We start from the raw sequence: 20340 nt of genomic DNA on the forward strand, positions 1-20340 counted from the left end.
GCTTTATATATATTTCCATGTCGACGATGTATCCAATCTTTTGTCGGGTAAAAGCCGCTCCAATCTCAGTTCAAAGACATGGAAAGTATATAATAATGCACATAAATATTGAGTACTAGTCGTGAACTGAAAATGTACAAGACTATTGTTTGGAAGTTTCATACATTATAGTCTTTCTTGCTCTCTCGAAAAATCAATTGGTATACATAAAACCATGCCACTCATTCACAAATGGCATGGATTTAATGTGTCGATTTTCATGATATATGTTTATATGTTCTTCTTGATTAACGAAGTGAATGTTTCAGCCTCTCAGCCTGCAGCTGCTCCTGATTGCATCCTTAATGCTGAAACCTCATCCTCGTTTGGTAACTCCAGTTGTAACGGTGGATACTGGGGTGGTTTTCTGAATAGAAATTGCAAGGATGGGGAATTTTGCAGTTATCTTTATGCCTTGGCACTTAGAGCAAATCAAACAGGGAAGATCTTTCTGGACTTAAGTGAGCAGAGGAGATGCTGGAGCAATGAGGCAGATGTTTCAGGTTGTGGAGTGCAGAAGCTAACGGCTGGGCTTGGAGGCTGCTCGAATTTCTCAACGAATGATGTCCATAGTGAATTGAGGTATAAACTTGAACGGCTGAAAGGTAAATGTGGAATGAGTCCTGCTGATGAGTGGGGTGATTCGTGTGGCTCCTGCTTAAGAAGCTGGGAAGAAATAAAGAAAATGCAGCCTGATGGTGGCAAATCCATGGAAGAAGATTCTGAAGTGTGTAGTTTTGCAGTTTTAATTACATTAGTCAGTACAGAGATTAAAGATGAAATATGGGTTTCGAAATTATATAATTGCCTTGGAAATCAACCGGTTAACGAAGGCAAGTAATTCAAACAGATGATCTCCTTTGCTTTATAAATTTTTTTTGACAGCATTATAGGATGAGGCTGTATGGATAGTAGTAATCTTATCATCCCTAAAAAATTTGTGGTCTTGCAGATTTTGAATTTGAAGAGCAGAAACAGAAGAAAATAGGGCCGGGTGAGTCTAGAAATATGCAAATTTTATTTGTGTGAGCTTTATGTTTCACACTTCTATAAGTCCTTTTATGGGCAGGCTTGTACGTACTGATTGGAGGCGTCTTGGGACTTTTGGTGGTGGTGATAGTTTCCATATTGATCTTTTCACAAAGAAGAAAGATGCCAGTAGCACCAGTTGACAAAAACGGTATACATGCTCCTCTGGTTCGTATGAAAAGTAACTTACGGGCTAAATCATGCTGAAATTTTCTTGTTCACTTTCCAGCTTGGAGACCTGTCTTGTCAAACTTTCCAGCATGGAAATCTGCGTTATCCGCAATACCTATGGAAATTTTGAAAGTCTCGATCGAGGAAGTGTGTGCTGCCGCAAACAATCTGTTTGAATCAAATTTGATTGGTGAAGGGACATCAGGTATTAAAGTTGTTTCCTGACAAACATATATCAGAAGTTGAAGTCACGAAATACTGATTTTCTTCTGTTTTACATGGTAATACTTAATCCTAACCCACATTTTTCTCTTACTTTGGCACGCTCCCGTCATACTAGGAAAGGTGTATAGAGGAGTGTTGTCCAATAATCAGCCCGTCGCAATCAAGAAAATTGCAGACGACGGATGTGTTCAAACTTTTCTCAGAGAAATTAGAAGCCTAGTGCAGGTGAGGCATCCAAACCTGGTTGCTCTGGTCGGGTACTGTGAAAATGAAAATGAATGCTTCCTCATATACGAACTTTGTCCCAACGGGAGCCTTTCTGAGTGGCTTTACGGTATGCATTCACAGCCATGACCAGATTTGCCACCTAAATTTTAACTTAACCAGGGAGTTTAATTCACTAAAAGCAGGGAAGGATAAAGTTCTGTCATGGATTCAAAGACTTGAGATTGCAATCGGCTGTGCTCAGGGACTAAGGTTTCTCCATATGTTTCCTCAAGGATGCATTGTTCACCGGGACGTGAAGGTCTGTTTCAATGATATTATTCGTGTTTTCTAACCAACTAATAATTGGATATGTGAGTGTAAGTTGGTACAACATTATATGAGATGACACAAATTATCTGGTAAAATGAAGTACTGTCAATATATTAAGATTAGAGGGTGGTGGACAAAGATCTTCATCAGAATTCTAATCAAAGAAACTGAAACAAATTCTACTGTTCACAGCCAACTAACATTCTCCTCGGAACAAATTTCGAAGCCAAGCTTTCAGATTTTGGATTGTCCAAGGTCATGAATCCTGGTGAATCCTGTGTCAGTTCATAAGTGAGAGGAACGTTTGGTTATGTCGACCCCGAGTACCAAAGCAACCAACAAGTGAGTGCAGCAAGTGATATCTACAGCTTTGGAGTAGTACTTCTTCAGATTCTCTCAGGCAGGAAGGTTATCGATATGGATATGAAGAAACCAAAACCGTTGTACAAAATTGTAATCACTTTCCCGCATGTCCTTTTCTTGACTATGTTTTTTTTCTAATTCCCTCTAGTTCCTAGTGTAACATGTCTCTTCTTACTCAACAGGCAAAATCTTTTATGGAGAAAGGAAGTGTGGGAGAATTTGCTGATCCAAACCTTAATGGAGAGTATTCAGTAGAAGCCTTCGGGTCCGTATTTGAGCTAGCTCTGTTATGCATTGGGCATAAACAAGAACGACCATCCATTATGCAAGTCATAGTGAAATTAGAGGAGGCTCTCAGGATATCAATGAGGATGAAAGCACCTTCACCTTAGTTTTCTTCCATATGATTTGTTGTACTTTCTCTTAACATGTACATTCAAAGAAATTTTTTACCAGAACCATGGCCATTCAGAGAGAATCTTGCTTATGTGGAAGCTCTTAGATAATGTAAACCTTACACATTGTGCATGACCAATGTTACAGCTGTATAGATAGTTGTAATTACACTGTACATGGAGTAACAAAGGGTGACACAGTGACACCCCTTTCTCAATGTGGATGGACAAAGCATGATTGTGTTGGAAAATGCTGAAAGCCTAATGCACAATTTATCTATCGGTGGACAAACATCCCATCAACCCTTTTTCTTGTCTTCCCCCTTTTCCAGTTTTCTGTTTTTACACCGTAAACTAAACTTCTCCAGAGAAATCCGGCTCATCTGGCTTAAGCAGTTTGGGCATCTTTAAGCTTGAAGGTTGAGCTCCAGCTATCCTCTGAAGGGCTCCTCTTCTAGTGTTTGCAGCAAATCTTGAAGCCAAAATTGTGGTTGAAAGATTCTGGGCAGGACTGTCGACAGAGGTCCCGTCACCAGTTTCCTCGTCTGAATATGCTCCATCTTGCTCGTCACTATAATAACCATCATCGTCCTCGTCATAGTTCTCTTCTAAAATAAGCTTCTTTGCCAACATCTTCTTCTTGTACCTTCTCCATGCCGCTTGTATGAAGCAAGCACCCCATGTCCTCCACTGGTGGGAATAGTACCTAAATGCATGCTGGAGTTTCATGCTGTGGAGGCGCTTAAATTGATTAGCGACGAATTTAAGGTCTTCAGCTTGAAGGGCAAAAGCTTCAACTTCAGTCAGAGTTTTGACAGATCGAGTGGAAGTGGGCAGGTTTAAGGATGAATTAGGTACTAAAGCCCATGTCAGTAATTCCTCCCCACAAAAGTCACCTGGTCTAAGGGTGATGGAATTGAAGAATCCAGACCGTCCCCCATTTGTTGTCGAGCTCTCCATTTGTCCCCTAATGATGAACAGCATCTCGTTCACTGGATCACCTTCTCGCACAATATAGCTGCCTTTAGTGCTCAAGGATGAGACCAGGCGTTCACATATGGCATCAAGAAGTTGGTCATCCATCTGCGCAAAGAATGGGACCTGCACCGCAGTGGAGGAAATTACTTTTCCAAAATCTTAACAAGCCAATATTCAGGTTTTGCCCAAACAGGACACATATGAGACCATTTTGATGATAAATTGCTGAAGATACAGAAGAATTACATACTCGGCGAACAAGGTTGAGACATAGATGCCTCTGAATTTCGCGACGAAGGTCCTGAGGCAATGACTTCAGAATATCTTCTTCATTGACTCCGCGTGTGGTTAGCCATTTATATTGCTCAAATCGACGAACACGTTCTTGCAAATCTTCTGGCAGCTGGCGATGCCTCATCCATTCTTCTGTATCCCTTTTCTTAATTCTCCACTCTTCAAGTTTCACAGTCATTGATGACAAGTAAGTCTGCATTGAAGAAAAGCAAAATAACAGATTATCATAGTTTATTCTACACGCTTCTACTACTCCACAAAAGATAAGAAATAAATAAAAATCTGAAGAATGAATGATCATTTCATTGCATATTAAACTAATACCAACACGACCTTCTTTTATAAACATTCCTACATAGTTTTAGCAATTCTTTTACCAGTTCTACAACTGACATTGAGCAACCATAACAATTAATCAGAAATCAAGCACCTAGAAATAGGTAATCGCAGGCATTTTCTGAGTAAGCTTCCAGCACGCACATAACACTGATGGTGAGGTACACTTAAAAAAGAAGATATTAATACCTGCATATTGCCGATAATCTGTGCAAATAGAATCAGTCCAGAAATGCACAAAACAATGCAGAAAGTCGTCTCACCAAGATAAGTGCTTGTGCTCAAATTCTGTCCATAGGAACTGCAAACAAGGGTATAAGAAACATAAACAGGAATAGAGCATGAAAAATACTTGAGAATGTAATGAAAGATTATTAAATTACAAGTCTAGTGACAGATGAATTGATCAACCAAAGCTAGAGAGACAAGAGGAAAAGAAGAATAAGACGAAAAGTTGCATACAAAACACAGCACTTGCTTGTAGATGATCACACCTTAAATTTCTTAAGCCCCACCATAGGCAGTAAAGATACTTCTCAAAGAAACGTGATGAAGCAACTTCACTAGTAAAAGCTTCAGCAAACATCCCAAACTTGAAATCAGAATCATCATTTTTTGCGTCACAACTTGTAAGCACTTTCGTCATGTTCAACCAATACTGCCGTTCAAGATTTCCTGTTTCTATACTCGAACAGTCCAGGAATTTCAAATGACAAGGTGGGATCCTTTCAAATTCTTCCGTACACTTTTCTGTCCAGCAAGAGTGCTGCCGTCCTATAGAGGCCAAATACCATGAAGCTCCTAGAATCTATAAGAATTGATGAAGTGAAGATAAGTCATTACCAAGGATGAAATTCATCCAGTGAAAGGTAAGATGTAGATATATACTCACATGGCTGGCTAGCAAGTATAGAAGCAGATTATACGCGGCTCCTGCCCAAGCCGTCTTAGCAATAAAACCAGTGGTTTTTATTATCCGCTGATTCAAGGGGAAAATGACAAATAATCGGGGAATGTATTGGATGAGGACAATAAGAGCAAGAGTGTTGTTAGATTGACCAGTTCCCCCGGATTTTGTTGCCGGAATTATATACCAGATGAGAATCTGCATGATCAATCAAGTAGTTTCATACAGCAGTATAAGGCCTCTATAAATTCAAATATTGTAGTAATGGGTTGGGAGGTTGAAGAGGAAGCACAAATCAGAGATTAACAATTCACAAGTCCGGAGATCAGATTTACCTGAGGCAGGGGAAGCGCGGCTGTTAGATCAATAATGAAATCCGACTTGAGATATCTCATTCTGATTTGGCGAGGATCCATGACGAGCTCCCCACGACCGAAAACCCGGGAACCAGGAGCCACGAAAGCCATTCGAAACTTCATCAAAATATGGAGAAGGTAGAATACATCGAAAATTGTCCGAAAATAAGTGATCAAGACAGATACGTTGTTATCACTGGACATACAAGCCTCGCCAATGACGACGTAAGGGAGATAGAAATAGAGGGGGTCGATGAAAAGGGAGATTAAACAAGAGATCAAGAAGATGTGGTTCCAGTGATTGACGATGTCGCTGCTGGGGTCGAGGATTTGGTAGTGCCATAGGATGCTGAGGGAGTTGGGCTCGTCGGTATCGACGGCTGCCTGATTGGTAATATTTTGACGGAATTGGCGGAGGTGGGACGCCGGACTGCTGAATAGTCTAATCATTTTCCATGGCGGAGGCCGATTTAGCTCGGATTCTCCGCGTGATATTTTTCAGACGAATCCAGTAGAAATCTTTGGAATTTAGAAAGGGTTCTTGTTGAAATGCAAGAAGGGGTGGATCAAGTTTTTTGATTATCAAGAAAGCATGCAGGTGAAGCGTCGTTCAGTGGAGGGAATTGGAAATGTGCCCCCGGCGGGGTGGGGTGGGGTGGTTAGGTGATCGTTAGCTGCCTTCGAAATTTTTGAGGTGGTAAGACAAGGAAACGCGGGAAACTCGGGGATTCCGTACTAATAATTATTACAAAAAAAAACACCATGGCCCATTTACTGCAATTGGACTCGGCCCAGCTACATCATTGCCGACTTGGTAACATTATCTTTTGGGCTTTCCAAGTAATATGTTTTGGGTGCTAATGGCGGCCCAACTCCATCAAGGTATGGTTCAAATCAGAAGGTCTAGTATACTACGTTCTGGTTAAAAAATTCTCATCCAAATCAAATTTAGCTGAATGGAGTAAATCACAGAGTAAATATAATACATTTGTTATTTAATTGATCAGTTTTCATAAATTGTACAATAATCACACAATAAGTGTATTACATTTGTTATATAATTAAATTTCTCAATTCGAAATTTTATTTCGAGGTGAGGGTGGTGGGAATAAAGATCCAAAACATGACTGGCAATGAAAGCAAAATATTTGTCAGATATGAAGGGGACCATGACCATCACACCTTTTGCCCAAAACATAAGCAAAAACTTGTGAGAATTAGGATGCCCAAATGAACTCTTGTGGATGTGGGGAGTGGGAGTACTCAACCCCCCTTTTGTTTCTATTGTCCCATAATAATTACACTTCTCATGACATTGAATTGCACGACTACTACTGTCACTGTGTGTGTTTATTTTATTACACTCATTATTCATCAATAATATGCTGCTTTCCTCTATAATTATTTTCCTACAACTCTTTTGTATTCTCGTATCAGATAATTATTACGTCTGATGTAACACATATATATGTATACAATTACAACATTATTTGGTTGATGGGCTGTAGGACAAGTGTAGGAGGCCGAAACTTGATTTTTCTCCAGGCAAAACACTACTCCTGTGCACGTGCTCACATGTAGTTGTGCCAAATCAAGTACCACTATGTCACTGCTCACCACCCTTGTTTTAACATTATACACAAAGTTTTTATTCAAATCAACACGATTAATCAATTTCGTTGAACCATACGCAAATCGCACCGCAAATATAATCGATTTAAATCTGATCAAACTCGATTTCAATTAAGGCGGATACGGTGGAGATGCTGCCAATCCTTTTGGGGATCTGCTGCAGCAGATCCATCCGTTGAAGTCCAAATGGAATTTATATCATATGATTACAGTGAGGATTAGAGATGATCTATTTGAATAATTGTGTGTATGTAGAGTGGAGATTCTCTGTGATTCTTGTTGATATTTAAATCATAGTGGTAGTAATGGTGTACGTACAAGATGCTCAATCTACGCCACTCCTTCAGCTACAATCTCTTCTTTTTTCTGCTTAATCACTGCTTCATATTTATTTCATCTGCGCAGTGAGTAATGTAGACTGATACTTGGCATTCTCTATTAAATTTAGTTAAAAAGAATACGTCTGATGTGTTGAAATACAAGTCGTGTCAATTCAAACGACCTAATCAATATATGCTGAGGCAACAAATATATACGTGTACTGAATGTTCAAATTAGTTAGAATTTTGAATCGTGACCGTTTGTTCTTGATTATTAATCTAATAATATAACGATTATATGTATATTAAATACTTGAATTAGGTATATATAAGAGGAAGAGAAAAAGGGTTTTTTTAGAATAAAGAAAAAAGAATAATTGAAATCCATGAATTATATATATAAATTATAATCCTCCACACGTAAATAGAGACAAGACCTTCAAATGAATGTAAACCATATTGCTGGAAATGTGGAAACCCACTCACTAAAAGAAACGTGTTCATGGATGCCGGCCTCCTATATATACATATATATATGTATATATATATATATATATATATATAGAGAGAGAGAGAGAGAGAGAGAGAGAGAGAGAGAGAAATGTAAAAGATTGATATCACAAGTTGCATTTGAGTTTGATTTGGAGGAGTGAGAGTGGGACAGATGTTTATTATTACAATTATTATGGTGATGGTGCGGATACCTACTTCACTTTCACTCACTACTCTTTCTCTCCACTTGGAATCAATATTTTGAGTGTGAAAACTGATGAAAAGACAGCAGCAGCATAACTTGGTTTTTTCTCATCTCATCATCCTTACATACACTGTTCACTGTGTTGGGTTGGGGTAACTTTTTGATGTTGTCCACCTCATTATTACATTTCTTTATTCTTCTTCTGTCTTAAAGTTTGATTAATCATTACAACTTACCTAATTGCGTTATTATTACTGTAAAATGCCGTCTTATTATTTTATCATCCTCATCTGACCTTAACTTCTCCGACTCCTCTCTTCACAATGGAAATCCTCCCCAAATTAGTAAATTAATTAAAAATAAGAAAACCAAACACTCCCTTATCAAGATAATGGTGTCATCACCTTTTTTATGCTCTCAAGTCATTGGATTCCATGGGCCCTGTTTGTCCTATTGTTAGGAGAAAATTAATTGCACATTAAAACTTGTTTGGCACAAACTCTCTCATACTGCTTTCTGAGATATTTTAAGCTGCCGGCGGCCCATTCAACATATCCTCCCAACCGAAAGCCAACGTGCACCTTCATGCTCCCTGTTTGGGCATCAGCCAGCCATGAAGAAGGCAATGCCTTTAAATCCCAGGGGTACAATAACTTGCCTCACTCAATTTTTCATCCTCACCCCAAAACATTAGCTATGCACCACTGTTTAATCACTCATTCAAATTGCCAATTCTATGTCACAACTCTATGCCACAATGGTAAGTAAGAAATGTGTCTAAAAGATTCTTTTTTTTAAAAAAATAGAAATGAAATCCGCGTATTTGTACTCAAATGAGGTTGTACTTATTCAATCTGACTCGATTCTCTAATATCAATTATTCAACGCCAATTATAGTTTCATTTAAAATGTGAATTTTTTTGTTGTTTTGATGTAATAATTATGGTAACTAAAATGACACTTCTCTCTCCTAATCAAAACTATAAAATAAAATAAAAATGAGTTTAAATTGAAGTTTACATATAATTGTCAACAGATGGCCTCAATAAATGCCCGATTTCTTGGATTTTGTGTTTATATTTTTCTTTGTTGGTTTGGAACTAATGTTTGCTGGTTTCATTAATTACGTAATTAGAATAGTAATTAAGCCGCATCAATCTGGGTGAACTAAAATTATTGTTCTAAAAGCGTCTTTTGAAGACAACACGATAAAAGGGCATAACAATCTATCAATAACAGGAGCGCTTTTTCATGATGAACAACTTATCCATTGTTCTAGCAAGTACTGATTCGTATCGCGTTCCTGTTTGTTTTGTCATTTTTTGAGAAGAAAACAAAATAGAAAAGTATAGTGTTTCTTTCAATCAAGCTAATAATCATCGTTCAACCACATGATTTCCTGAGATTTTATCCGAACAAGCACGTTTTATTCAATAATTTAGCTTTGAAAAAAGCGTGTTTTTTAAAATAGTAATTACGTACATGATTATATAAATATCTCGATAAATTATATTAGTTCAACAAATATATTAATATAATTAAAATATAAATAAATTATAACAACTCACAAAATATAAGATATATATATATATATATCTCCATACATTCAATGGGATTCAAACTCATGATCCCAAATCTATTTATTAAACCTCAGTTTTAATCATTAGGCTAAAACATCGTATTAAAATTTCAATTTTAAAAGGTTAAGTTGGAATACCCTAATGCGGGTCTAATTCTTGGAAAAAATAGTTAGGTTAGGTGGCAAATAAGAGATCCCACGAAAAGAATGTGTGGCTATTTTATCCCTTTCGGATAGTTTTTCAATACAGAAATGAAAATAAAATTATCAATCTGATCTTGTAATAAAATTTAATTATTTAAAACTGTGGGTTATTTTTAAAATAATTGGGAATCTTTTATCATACTTTGATTTCACACGGAGCCTTATAAAAATAAATATATAAAAATTTATAGAATAACCAAAAAACAAAAAAGAGAAATAAATGGGCATTAAAAGCAGTCCCCCACTGAGTCAACCCACTCTGGTTGGAGAGTTGAGTGAGAGTGAGTTCATTTCTGATATGTCACGTTACTTTCAGTGTCAGTCCAAAGTTTAATACAACGCTGCTGCAGTTTGAGTTAGTGGCAGACGGCTACTACATCACCCATCGATCCACCCACCCCCTTCCCCCCCCCCCCCACCCCCATCAACCCCACAAACACACTCAACAATCAACATAAGAGTAAGTGCATACAAAGTAGAAGAGAAGATAATATAGAAGCACACTGCATACCACCCCCACCCACCCACTCGGGATATTATTCTCTTTACTTCAAACTCAAAAAGAAAAATACAAAGAGAAAAGTGAAGCAGAAATCTCACTTGTTATCCTACCAAAATTCACTCTTTTTTCTACACATTTCAAATGTCAAGTAATTTATTGATCCGGTGGAGGTGAGTTTGTTGATCTTGTCTTGTGTAAGTCTATTCTTTATAGATAGATAGCCAACCTATGAACAGTGATTTGTAAGAATATTTTTCCTATTATACTATATTAGTTGTTCACGGTGTCCACGTACATTACATATATTACAGACAATATGCTAGGCAATATTCTATAGCACAATTCCCATCAGTCTTTCTTCGGTGGTTCATCCTCCCAACACTATCCTCTTGGTATTTTCTTTGTAGACTATCGTGCTTGTTCCTCATATGTTCCCCTTTTTAATTAAAAGGGTTATTTATTTTCTGGTTTTCTTGGAGTGTTCTGGCATAAAACGCTAGTTTGAGTGTTTGCTCCAAAGTTTTTTTTTTAACATCTACAATATGCATCAGATATTAGCCAAGAAATGATTTTCCCATGTTTTTGAGGAGGCCTGTGATGGATATTGAAGGCTGGAGCCCTGACCGTTCTATAAAGGTGAGAGCTTTGTACCAAAAAAATCTGAGCTTTTTTTCTTAGTTTTTCTGGTAATTGGTGGTACCATTGGCTGTTGTTTTGTTGATTTTGCAGAAAGAATCATGGAGGACTGTGCTGACATTGGCTTACCAGAGTTTAGGTGTTGTGTATGGGGATTTAAGCACTTCACCTTTGTATGTTTACAAGAGTACTTTTGCAGAGGACATTCAACATTCAGAAACTAATGAGGAAATATATGGAGTTTTGTCTTTTGTTTTCTGGACCTTAACTTTGATTCCACTGCTTAAATATGTGTTCATAGTCCTTAGAGCTGATGATAATGGGGAAGGGGGCACTTTTGCTTTGTATTCCTTGCTTTGCCGGCATGCCCGGGTGAGCACTTTGCCTAATGGTCAGCTTGCCGATGAGGAGTTGTATGAGTACAAGAAAGATGGAATCGCATCCGGTAATAGGGGTTTCGGTTTGAGATTGAGATCGACATTGGAAAAACACAGAGTACTTCAGAGGATGTTGCTTACTTTGGCTTTAATTGGGACTTGTATGGTGATTGGAGACGGAGTTCTGACGCCAGCAATTTCGGGTATGAATTGATAATTGGTTTGCATTAGTTGAGAGTATGCTGCAAATTTGAACTGAGATGTGATCTATTTTGCTTGCGTATGCAGTTTTCTCTGCCGTGTCTGGATTGGAGCTTGTTGTGTCAAAGCATCACCACCAATGTGAGTCTCTTATCTTCCTTAGATTCATTCATGTTGATGTTATTCTTCTGAGTTCTGAAGAAGTTCCAGCTATTTATTCATAAATCCGTAAATTTGGTGTCTTCTGCCAGATCTTCTGTCTTAGTAGACCACAAAGATTGTAATAGCAAATTGCAGATTGAGCTGATGACATTTTCATTCATAAATCCCTTATGGAAAATTTGTTAAAAATCCAGTTTCTTGCAGAGCTCCACTTTGTTCTAAAATGGTTACTTTTGGCTCTTCAGTTTGATACTTTTCAGGACTTCTGCTTTGTTTGTATTTAAAACATGTGGAGCGATTGAGACGTGCCACGGACAAAAGAAAAATAAAGGGGGAGATTATGATTGAGATTGGCCCGAGAGGAAAGGCTCAAATTATAGCGTTGGTTAAGATGTTCCGGCTAAATTTAATGAACAAAGCCTTTTTAGTAGATGTGCAGTTCATGGACAAAGAGATTACACCAAATCGTGATATAAATATATTATTGTGGGCTTTTCTTATACTAGTACAAAGTTTCTAGTTTAATCAAAGTCAAACCAATATTATGTACATATAAAGTAAAGTTAGGTCACCATCTTTCCTGATTGTGGTAGATATGTGGGTATCATTAGAAGTGGAGATGCAGCCAGAGGTAAAAGAACTTTGAGTGCATATATTATAAGATTTTCCTTGGTGCTGTGTACCTCTGTAAAGTAAATCATATATAAACAATGAAAAGAAGCAATAAAGTCAGATGTTCTTCTGATGAAAAAGTGATTTTGTTTTGAGACTTGGACATATTTCAATATGAGTATTTATATTAACATTGTGACATGAATATGATATTATACAAATACGCGGCACAAGAGACAACAATCACAACATGACCAGTACATGTTTATTTAAAGTCTACAGCTTCTGTCAAAGAAAAACAATAAAAAATCAAAAATAAAGATTATGATTCTGTATGTATACACAAAAAATTAATACAATAGAGAAATTTAACTAATTATAATTTTGATGAATCCTTATTTTTACTATACTGTCGAGAACCATGAAAGGGTAACCTGTACTGTGCTATAAGTAGCCAAACCCATTTCAACAAGTGAAATTAGTCTTACTGAACCTTATAGTTTCAGCATCGCGTTGTTACCTATATCTGGCCTGGAGTTTCTCGTCCTTCATCAGCATATTATTATGAAGTGATTTTGCTCGACTTTTCCATGTTCTGCAGATATAGAAGTCCCAGTAGCTTGCATAATTCTGCTGTTCTTATTCTATCTACAACATTACGGGACCCATCGAGTCGGATTTCTGTTTGCACCAGTAGTGATAACTTGGCTTTTCTGCATCAGTGCTATTGGAGTGTACAATATCTTCCACTGGAATCCCCATGTTTACAAGGCACTTTCTCCTTATTACATGTATAAATTCTTGAAGAAAACCCAAAGAGGAGGCTGGATGTCGTTGGGCGGGATTTTGTTGTGTATAACAGGTAAAAGAGCTTATAATCTCAATGTGGTCTCCTGCTGTACTCAAGTAAATGCTTACTCTTCCCTTATCGTGTGTATAAATTCAGGCTCAGAAGCTATGTTTGCTGATCTTGGACACTTTTCGCAGTTGTCCATCAAGGTAAATGAATTGTTAGTCTTTCAGTAAATCTTGGTAGTTTGTATATTCCCAGACCATATTCTGACTCAACCATGAAAACTGCCGCACTGCAGATAGCTTTTAGCTTTGTGGTCTATCCATCGTTAATCCTTGCTTATATGGGACAAGCTGCTTATCTTTCCAGACATCACATAATCGAGAGTGACTACCAGATTGGATTCTACGTCTCAGTACCTGGTACCCAAAAATTCTATTCCACCTATAGTTCTGCATCTTCACGACTTTTCCTTACAAAATTCCATATACATGGTTTTCAGTCTTATCGCAATTTAATGTTCCTTTTATTGTTGCAGAAAAGCTAAGGTGGCCTGTTCTTGCAATAGCTATACTTGCTGCAGTAGTGGGAAGCCAAGCCATCATTACTGGGACCTTTTCCATAATTAAGCAATGTTGTGCATTGGGTTGCTTTCCAAGGGTCAAAATAATACACACATCATCAAAAATATGTGGGCAGATTTACATTCCAGAAATAAACTGGACCTTAATGCTGCTCTGTTTGGCTGTTACTATTGGCTTTAGGGACACAAAACACATTAGCAATGCATCAGGTAACATCCACAGCCAACTTTGTTATATATTTCATTAGATATGGTATTGCGTGAAGTGCACATCAGTTTCTCAGTGTCTTATGCTTCTTCTTTCGCTGGAACAGGTCTCGCGGTTATAACTGTTATGTTGGTCACGACGTGCCTCATGTCTCTTGTCATTGTCCTGTGCTGGAACAGAAGTGTCCTCCTAGCTATTTGCTTTATATTCTTCTTTGGTTCTGTCGAAGCACTCTACTTCTCAGCTTCGCTGATCAAGTTCCTCGAAGGGGCTTGGGTCCCGGTTGCCCTTTCTCTCATATTTCTGATTGTTATGCACATATGGCATTACGGCACGTTGAAGAAGTACGAGTTTGATGTTCAGAACAAAGTCTCTATCAATTGGCTGCTAGGTTTGGGTCCTAACCTCGGGATAGTACGTGTGCGAGGCATCGGCCTCATACATACAGAACTCGTCTCTGGAGTTCCCGCCATCTTCTCCCATTTTGTCACTAATCTCCCAGCTTTCCATCAGGTTCTAGTCCTATTCTGTATTAAATACGTCCCTGTGCCTCATGTGAGACCCGAGGAGAGATTCCTAGTAGGAAGAATTGGGCCAAAAGAATACCGAGTTTATCGTTGTATAGCCCGTTATGGCTATCGCGACTCTCTCATGGATGACGTGGAGTTTGAGAAGGATCTCGTTTCTAGTATAGCAGAGTTCATCCGGTCAGAACAGCCAGGAACCAACGGGTCATTAAGCGAACTTGAAAACGAAGAGAAGATGGCTGTGATAGGGACTACGTCAACACATGCGAAAGGCCTGAAGATTTGGGACGATGACGAAGATGTTTGCTCTGAAGAGCAGAGCACGACGGAGCTGACGGAAATCATCACTTCGCCAGAGGTACCGAGGAAGAGAGTAAGATTTCTTGTCCCGGAAAGCCCACAAATGGATAGAGAGGCACGAGTAGAGTTGCAGGAATTGATGGAAGCAAGGGAGGCAGGGATGGCATTCATACTTGGTCACTGTTACGTGAAAGCGAAGACGGGGTCGAGTTTGTTTAAGAGAATGGTTATCAATGTGGGATACGATTTCTTGCGGAGGAACTCTAGAGCACCAACGTACGCTTCGAGTTTTCCTCGGGCGTCCACGTTGGAGGTGGGGATGATCTACCATGTATGATCATAGTATGGTTTTTTTGTGAAGTTGGTTGATTTACACACGAATACTCTATGTAAATGATAGATTATATATATCCAGTACGAGGTGAATTAAGGTGAAGATAAGAGGTCTTTTAGCTCTGCTCTTACATTCTTGAAGAATGCTGAGTTGCATACACGAGGCGGAATATCATAATATGCAAATTTTATTTTGTAAATTTATTAAAAGTCAAAGAGAAGAATGAATGAATTCTTTTTAAGAAGGTATGGAATATCAAGCAAGCATAGGCGGGAATGCGCGCAAGCTTCTGGGCTTTCCTATTTCATAAAAGTTGAGTTAGACAGATGAATTTGATGGTAAATGTTTGCAGATCCAATTATATTGGCCCAGCCCAGTTGGTAAGTTTTTGTTCAAAATTGATGGACTCTTTCTCTAATCATCGCCCAATTCTCTGAATTAACCCTCTTCACCACACTCAAAAGCTGTCCTGCTAACATCAATCACATTTTTTACAAGAATCAAAGTCTCAGACAGAGTTGTTTGTTACTGTTAAGACAAAGAAACAGCATATGTGCTCTGTTTTAAATCGTACTTATGTTTATAATACTCGACTCAAACTCCCATCTCCTCTTTTTCTTTAATCCTTTGCTTTCTTGCCTTGAACAGAGCTCCCTTCAGTTTTACTACTTAACCACTTTTCCTCTTCCCACACCCTCCCTCTCTCTCTCACTCTCTCATTCTTTTGTCACCTCATGCTCTCTCCCATTTATTACCCATGGAAAAGTACGATGCTGATTAGCATATAAAAGGTGGGGAGAATGTCGAGCTCTCACTCCACAATTTCTTGAAATTCTCTCTGTTGTCTGACTTAGTAAATAAGGGGAAAATGGGAAAGAACCGCATCGTTCTTCTTGTAATTCTCATGGTATTTCTTGCTGGGTGCTCATCAGTTTCTGCATCACCTGCTGCAAGTGAGTATATAATTAAATTCGTCTATTTGAAATTCTCTCAATCACTAAGATTTCTTGATGTTACATTTTGGTTCTTGAAATCTTTGTTGTTTTGTACATATGCAGGAATCGTTAGTGGGGTGGTGACAAATGTTGTCTCCACCATTTTCAAGCGGTTGTGGTCACTGAAATCTACCAGCAAAACTGGTAAACGTCACCCCCATCAGCACACATACATTTTCAAGAAGTCCTCTGTTCTCATGTGATTGCTTTATTTCGAGTTGAATGATTAATGGGTACTCTTGATTTCAGCTACTTCCAGCCGTTCAATGATGAAATTTGAAGGCGGATACACCGTTGAAACAGTGTTTGATGGGAGTAAGCTTGGAATCGAACCTTACTCGGTGGAAGTCTCAGCAACTGGGGAGGTTTTGGTTTTGGACTCCGAAAACAGCAATATTTACAAGATCTCAAACCCTTTGTCTCGATGTGAGTTGCTGTTGCTTTCAACGATTCTCAATTATTAATAGTGAAAATATTTCGTAAAACTTCAAGTTGTATTTGCAATAAAGTTGCCATCTTTGAGTTTGTATGTCATGAATGTGAACAGCAAGAAGGCTTGTGCAAGAACTTGAAACTTATTCTCAGTTGTTGGTGTGCTTACTATGATTCTAGTTGAATTCTTTTCTTGGAGATTACTCTTGATATTGGGTATTGCTTATGAGCACTTTATTTTTTGGGTTCTATATTTGCTTTTGCACACAAGAAGGTTCTTCTTTTTAGGGCACTGTAGATCTTTTTCACTGGATTTGATTCTCTCTTTTTAAAAATTTGTTAGTTTCTGGTACTTTTCTTCTACGACCAGGTTATGACATGGTGGGCAGCTTATCTTCTTTATGCACTTTTAAATTCATACTGTAGTACTGTAGTTATTTTCGGCTTTTCTTTTCCCATGAACTATTAACTTTGCATCTTATAAAGGGAAAAGTTAATCTTGACACAATCTTAATTTTGCATAGTGTCAAGCTTCAATTTATAGTCCGATTCTTTTCTATTTGTAATATGCATCTTAGGTTCCGGGAGGTATGTCTGTGTATTTCATCAAGAGCCCAAATGTATAGGCTAATGTAATTCATAGTTTCTCAATCCATTGTTTTAGATGGATCTTTTTGAACCCGATTATTACCCTTTTTCAGCTGTTCTTCCATTGTAGTTATTCCTCGTGATACCAACAATTGATGATTATATAATGCAAAGTGCATCTCTAGTACAAAGCTTTAGGGGTCGATCAGTGTAATAAGCTGGTTAATTGGATCTTCACAATATTTTCTTCATGAATGCATGGCTGATCACAGATAGTAGACCTAAGTTGCTAGCAGGATCGGCCGAGGGGTACACGGGGCATGTAGATGGGAAGCTAAGGGAAGCAAGAATGAACCATCCAAAAGGGCTTGCCGTGGATGATAATGGGAATGTGTATGTTGCCGACACAATGAATATGGCGATCAGGAAGATTAGTGATACTGGTAAAAAGTTTATCTTTATCATTATCATGTTCTCTTACAACTACTACAAATACTGACATTGGTTTTTCTCTTTGTGCAGGAGTCGTAACAATTGCAGGTGGAAAAGTGGGCCGAGGAGGAGGACATGTCGATGGCCCGAGTGAGGACGCCAAGTTGTCTGATGATTTTGATGTGGTCTACATTGGAAGTAGTTGCTCTCTTTTGGTTATAGACAGAGGGAATCAAGCAATTCGAGAGATCCAACTCCATGAGGAAGATTGTTCTTCCCAGGAGGACAGCAATCTTCATCTAGGTAAACATAAACATTACTTTTTCTTTTTCCTTTGCTTTAACTTCACAACCATCAGATTTCTGAGGCGTGTCTTAATATCTTTCAAGGCATAGCAGTGCTAGCCGCAGCGTGTTTCTTTGGTTATATGCTGGCCTTGTTACAACGCAGAATCTCCGCTATGTTTTCTCCAGAAACTGTAAGTATAGAAGTGCTTGATTAGATATTTGTTGTTTGTGAAAATAGATACGATCTTTTGAAGTTCTTGTGATGCTCTGCATATACCAAAATTTCCTGTTTATGTGAAGGAACCGAAGGCATATGCGAAGGCCATGCCACCTGCACCGTATCAGAAGCCTCCTCCCAAATCAGTCCGCCCTCCCCTGATTCCTACTGAAGATGATTATGACAAAGAAGAAGAGGGCTTGTTCAGTTCATTGGGGAGGCTTTTCGTCTACACCGGTTCATCCATAGTTGAGATTTTTGGTGGATTGTTCTCTGGTTTCAGAAAAAAACCCTTCCATCATCACATGCAGCAGCATCACCATCACTCTTCAAGACACGGGAACGCTTGGCCTGTACAAGAGAGCTTTATAATTCCACGCGAAGACGAGCCCCCACAAATAGACACGAGAGAACCTACACCAAGAAAAAGCTACCCAATCATGACCAAAGAAACGGAGAAGACTAGGCAATCAAAGCAAGTCCGGCCCTACTACAGTGGATGGAACGGAGACTATCAACAGCCACAGCGCCACGTGCAGCACTTACAACACCACCAACATCATCAGAAGCACCACCCTCCCGGCCCTCAAACTTATTACGAGCAGCAAAACTGTGAAACGAACGAAATCGTGTTCGGGGCAGTCCAAGAGCAGGACGGACGACGAGAGTCGATGGTCATAAAGGCTGTTGACTATGGAGATCCAATTTACAATAATCAGAATATTAGGTCGAGATCGTATAACTACATGAGTTACTCCTATGGCTACTGAAGCTGTTGTGTTGGCTTGAATAACATGAAATAGTTGTATAGAAGCATCTGTAGTGTGATGATTGATTCTCTGATGACAAATGCTTTTGGTTATCTATTTTCACTTTCCTCAACAACTTTCTTCCTAACCACTTTTTCCTGTCAATTGATTTGATTTCTGGACAAGATGTTTCCTGAAACAAATTGCAAAGGACATAAGCGTGAGACATCTTTCACTTATGACTTGACAGATAAAAGGAACTGACGCATTCTCATTTTTTTTACCCAATACATACATACATGTTCAAGATTTGAACACAAAGATATGTTTCAGTTCCCACCATCAAAATTTGTTCTTGATGTCAATCAATCAATGAACTCTCGCCCTTCATAGTACAATGAAACTATCCTTTGTCCCAAGTTATGTGATTTCTTGCAGAAATGACGAGATTTGTGTACAATGTAAAGGTGACATTGGAACATGTTTTACCTTTGAGGTTGCAAGAATGATGGTAATGTACATTGTTTTGTTATCCAAGGTTGGATCTGTTGATGATGTTGTGAGAGTAAATGAAGCTCATCTTATCTATTACCTCGGAACAATGCTCTCATCACAATAAATAACATGTGCAACTATAGGACCACAACCGGATCTTGATTCCTAGGTGATGCCGAAACTTGTTTATGGCACAATCACCAACACACACGTCTATTACACATCTTGACAATTGTCGCATTTTTAGGTATTTCTGAACCAAAAAAAAAAAACTATTATTCGAATATATATTTGTATATTTCAGTATTTTCAGTTTAGCTGATTGAAATCTTTCTATATGTTATGAATTAATAGAAACCATATAAAAGCGAAGCAATTGTGAAGTAATAGTAGAATTATTGAATAACAAATAAGGGCGTTAACATGTTAAAAATATATTTATTTTCATCTAAAGAAAATAGGAATTAATAAAGATAATTGTGTTATATTGGAGGCCGGAGACAAATTAGTTTCGGGCCAAGAATGTACTCCAGCTGCTGTGATTTGGGCCCTGATAGAACCCTTTCGGCCCAAATTAGAGAAAATTACTCTGTTGTGGGCTTTAACTAGTACAAAGAAAATCGGAAGAAGACAGAAATAAAAATCAAAGTTTGGACAATTAATAATGTGTCATGACAACGATTTGATGAATTAAAAATTTGAGGGTACTGACATCTTTCAATACTCTGTGCAATCTAGACATGCATGCTGCTTTTATTCCTTGCAAGCATACTCCATTGCTCAACAAGCTACCAAATATCATTAATTCCCAACTCATACAATAATGCCAAGACCTACAGCTTCACCAA

The 20340-nt window shown here is 38.3% G+C and overlaps 3 protein-coding genes and 1 pseudogene across 4 annotated transcripts; 3 read left to right on the forward strand and 1 right to left on the reverse strand.

Moving 5' to 3' along the window:
• On the forward strand, nt 234–2784 carry LOC105177340 (annotated as a pseudogene).
• Nucleotides 2893–6276, reverse strand: LOC105177154 (cyclic nucleotide-gated ion channel 18). Its single transcript, XM_011100202.2, has 6 exons — nt 5610–6276; nt 5260–5472; nt 4862–5175; nt 4557–4668; nt 3988–4224; nt 2893–3860 (listed from the first exon to the last, which is right to left on the reverse strand). The coding sequence occupies exons 1-6, from the start codon at nt 6078–6080 to the stop codon at nt 3114–3116; spliced, it is 2094 nt and encodes a 697-aa protein (XP_011098504.1). The 5' UTR covers nt 6081–6276; the 3' UTR covers nt 2893–3113.
• On the forward strand, nt 10533–15415 carry LOC105177155 (potassium transporter 8-like). Of its 2 annotated transcripts, none has more exons than XM_011100203.2 (9): nt 10533–10734; nt 11116–11200; nt 11294–11780; nt 11866–11919; nt 13154–13414; nt 13499–13551; nt 13644–13767; nt 13884–14138; nt 14243–15415. In XM_011100203.2, exons 2-9 carry the CDS (start codon nt 11141–11143, stop codon nt 15298–15300), a joined length of 2352 nt encoding a protein of 783 aa, XP_011098505.1. In that variant the 5' UTR covers nt 10533–10734; nt 11116–11140; the 3' UTR covers nt 15301–15415. The 2 variants fall into 2 exon arrangements, with proteins under 2 accessions (XP_011098505.1, XP_011098506.1); XM_011100204.2 differs by lacking the exon at nt 10533–10734 and adding an exon at nt 10776–10956 and having other exon boundaries at nt 14243–15300.
• Nucleotides 15803–19203, forward strand: LOC105177156. Its single transcript, XM_011100205.2, has 7 exons — nt 15803–16250; nt 16356–16436; nt 16542–16718; nt 17585–17755; nt 17835–18047; nt 18134–18222; nt 18332–19203. The coding sequence occupies exons 1-7, from the start codon at nt 16166–16168 to the stop codon at nt 19016–19018; spliced, it is 1503 nt and encodes a 500-aa protein (XP_011098507.1). The 5' UTR covers nt 15803–16165; the 3' UTR covers nt 19019–19203.

This window comes from Sesamum indicum, linkage group LG15 (genome assembly GCF_000512975.1).
Source record: "Sesamum indicum cultivar Zhongzhi No. 13 linkage group LG15, S_indicum_v1.0, whole genome shotgun sequence".
NCBI classification, from domain to species: Eukaryota; Viridiplantae; Streptophyta; class Magnoliopsida; order Lamiales; family Pedaliaceae; genus Sesamum; species Sesamum indicum.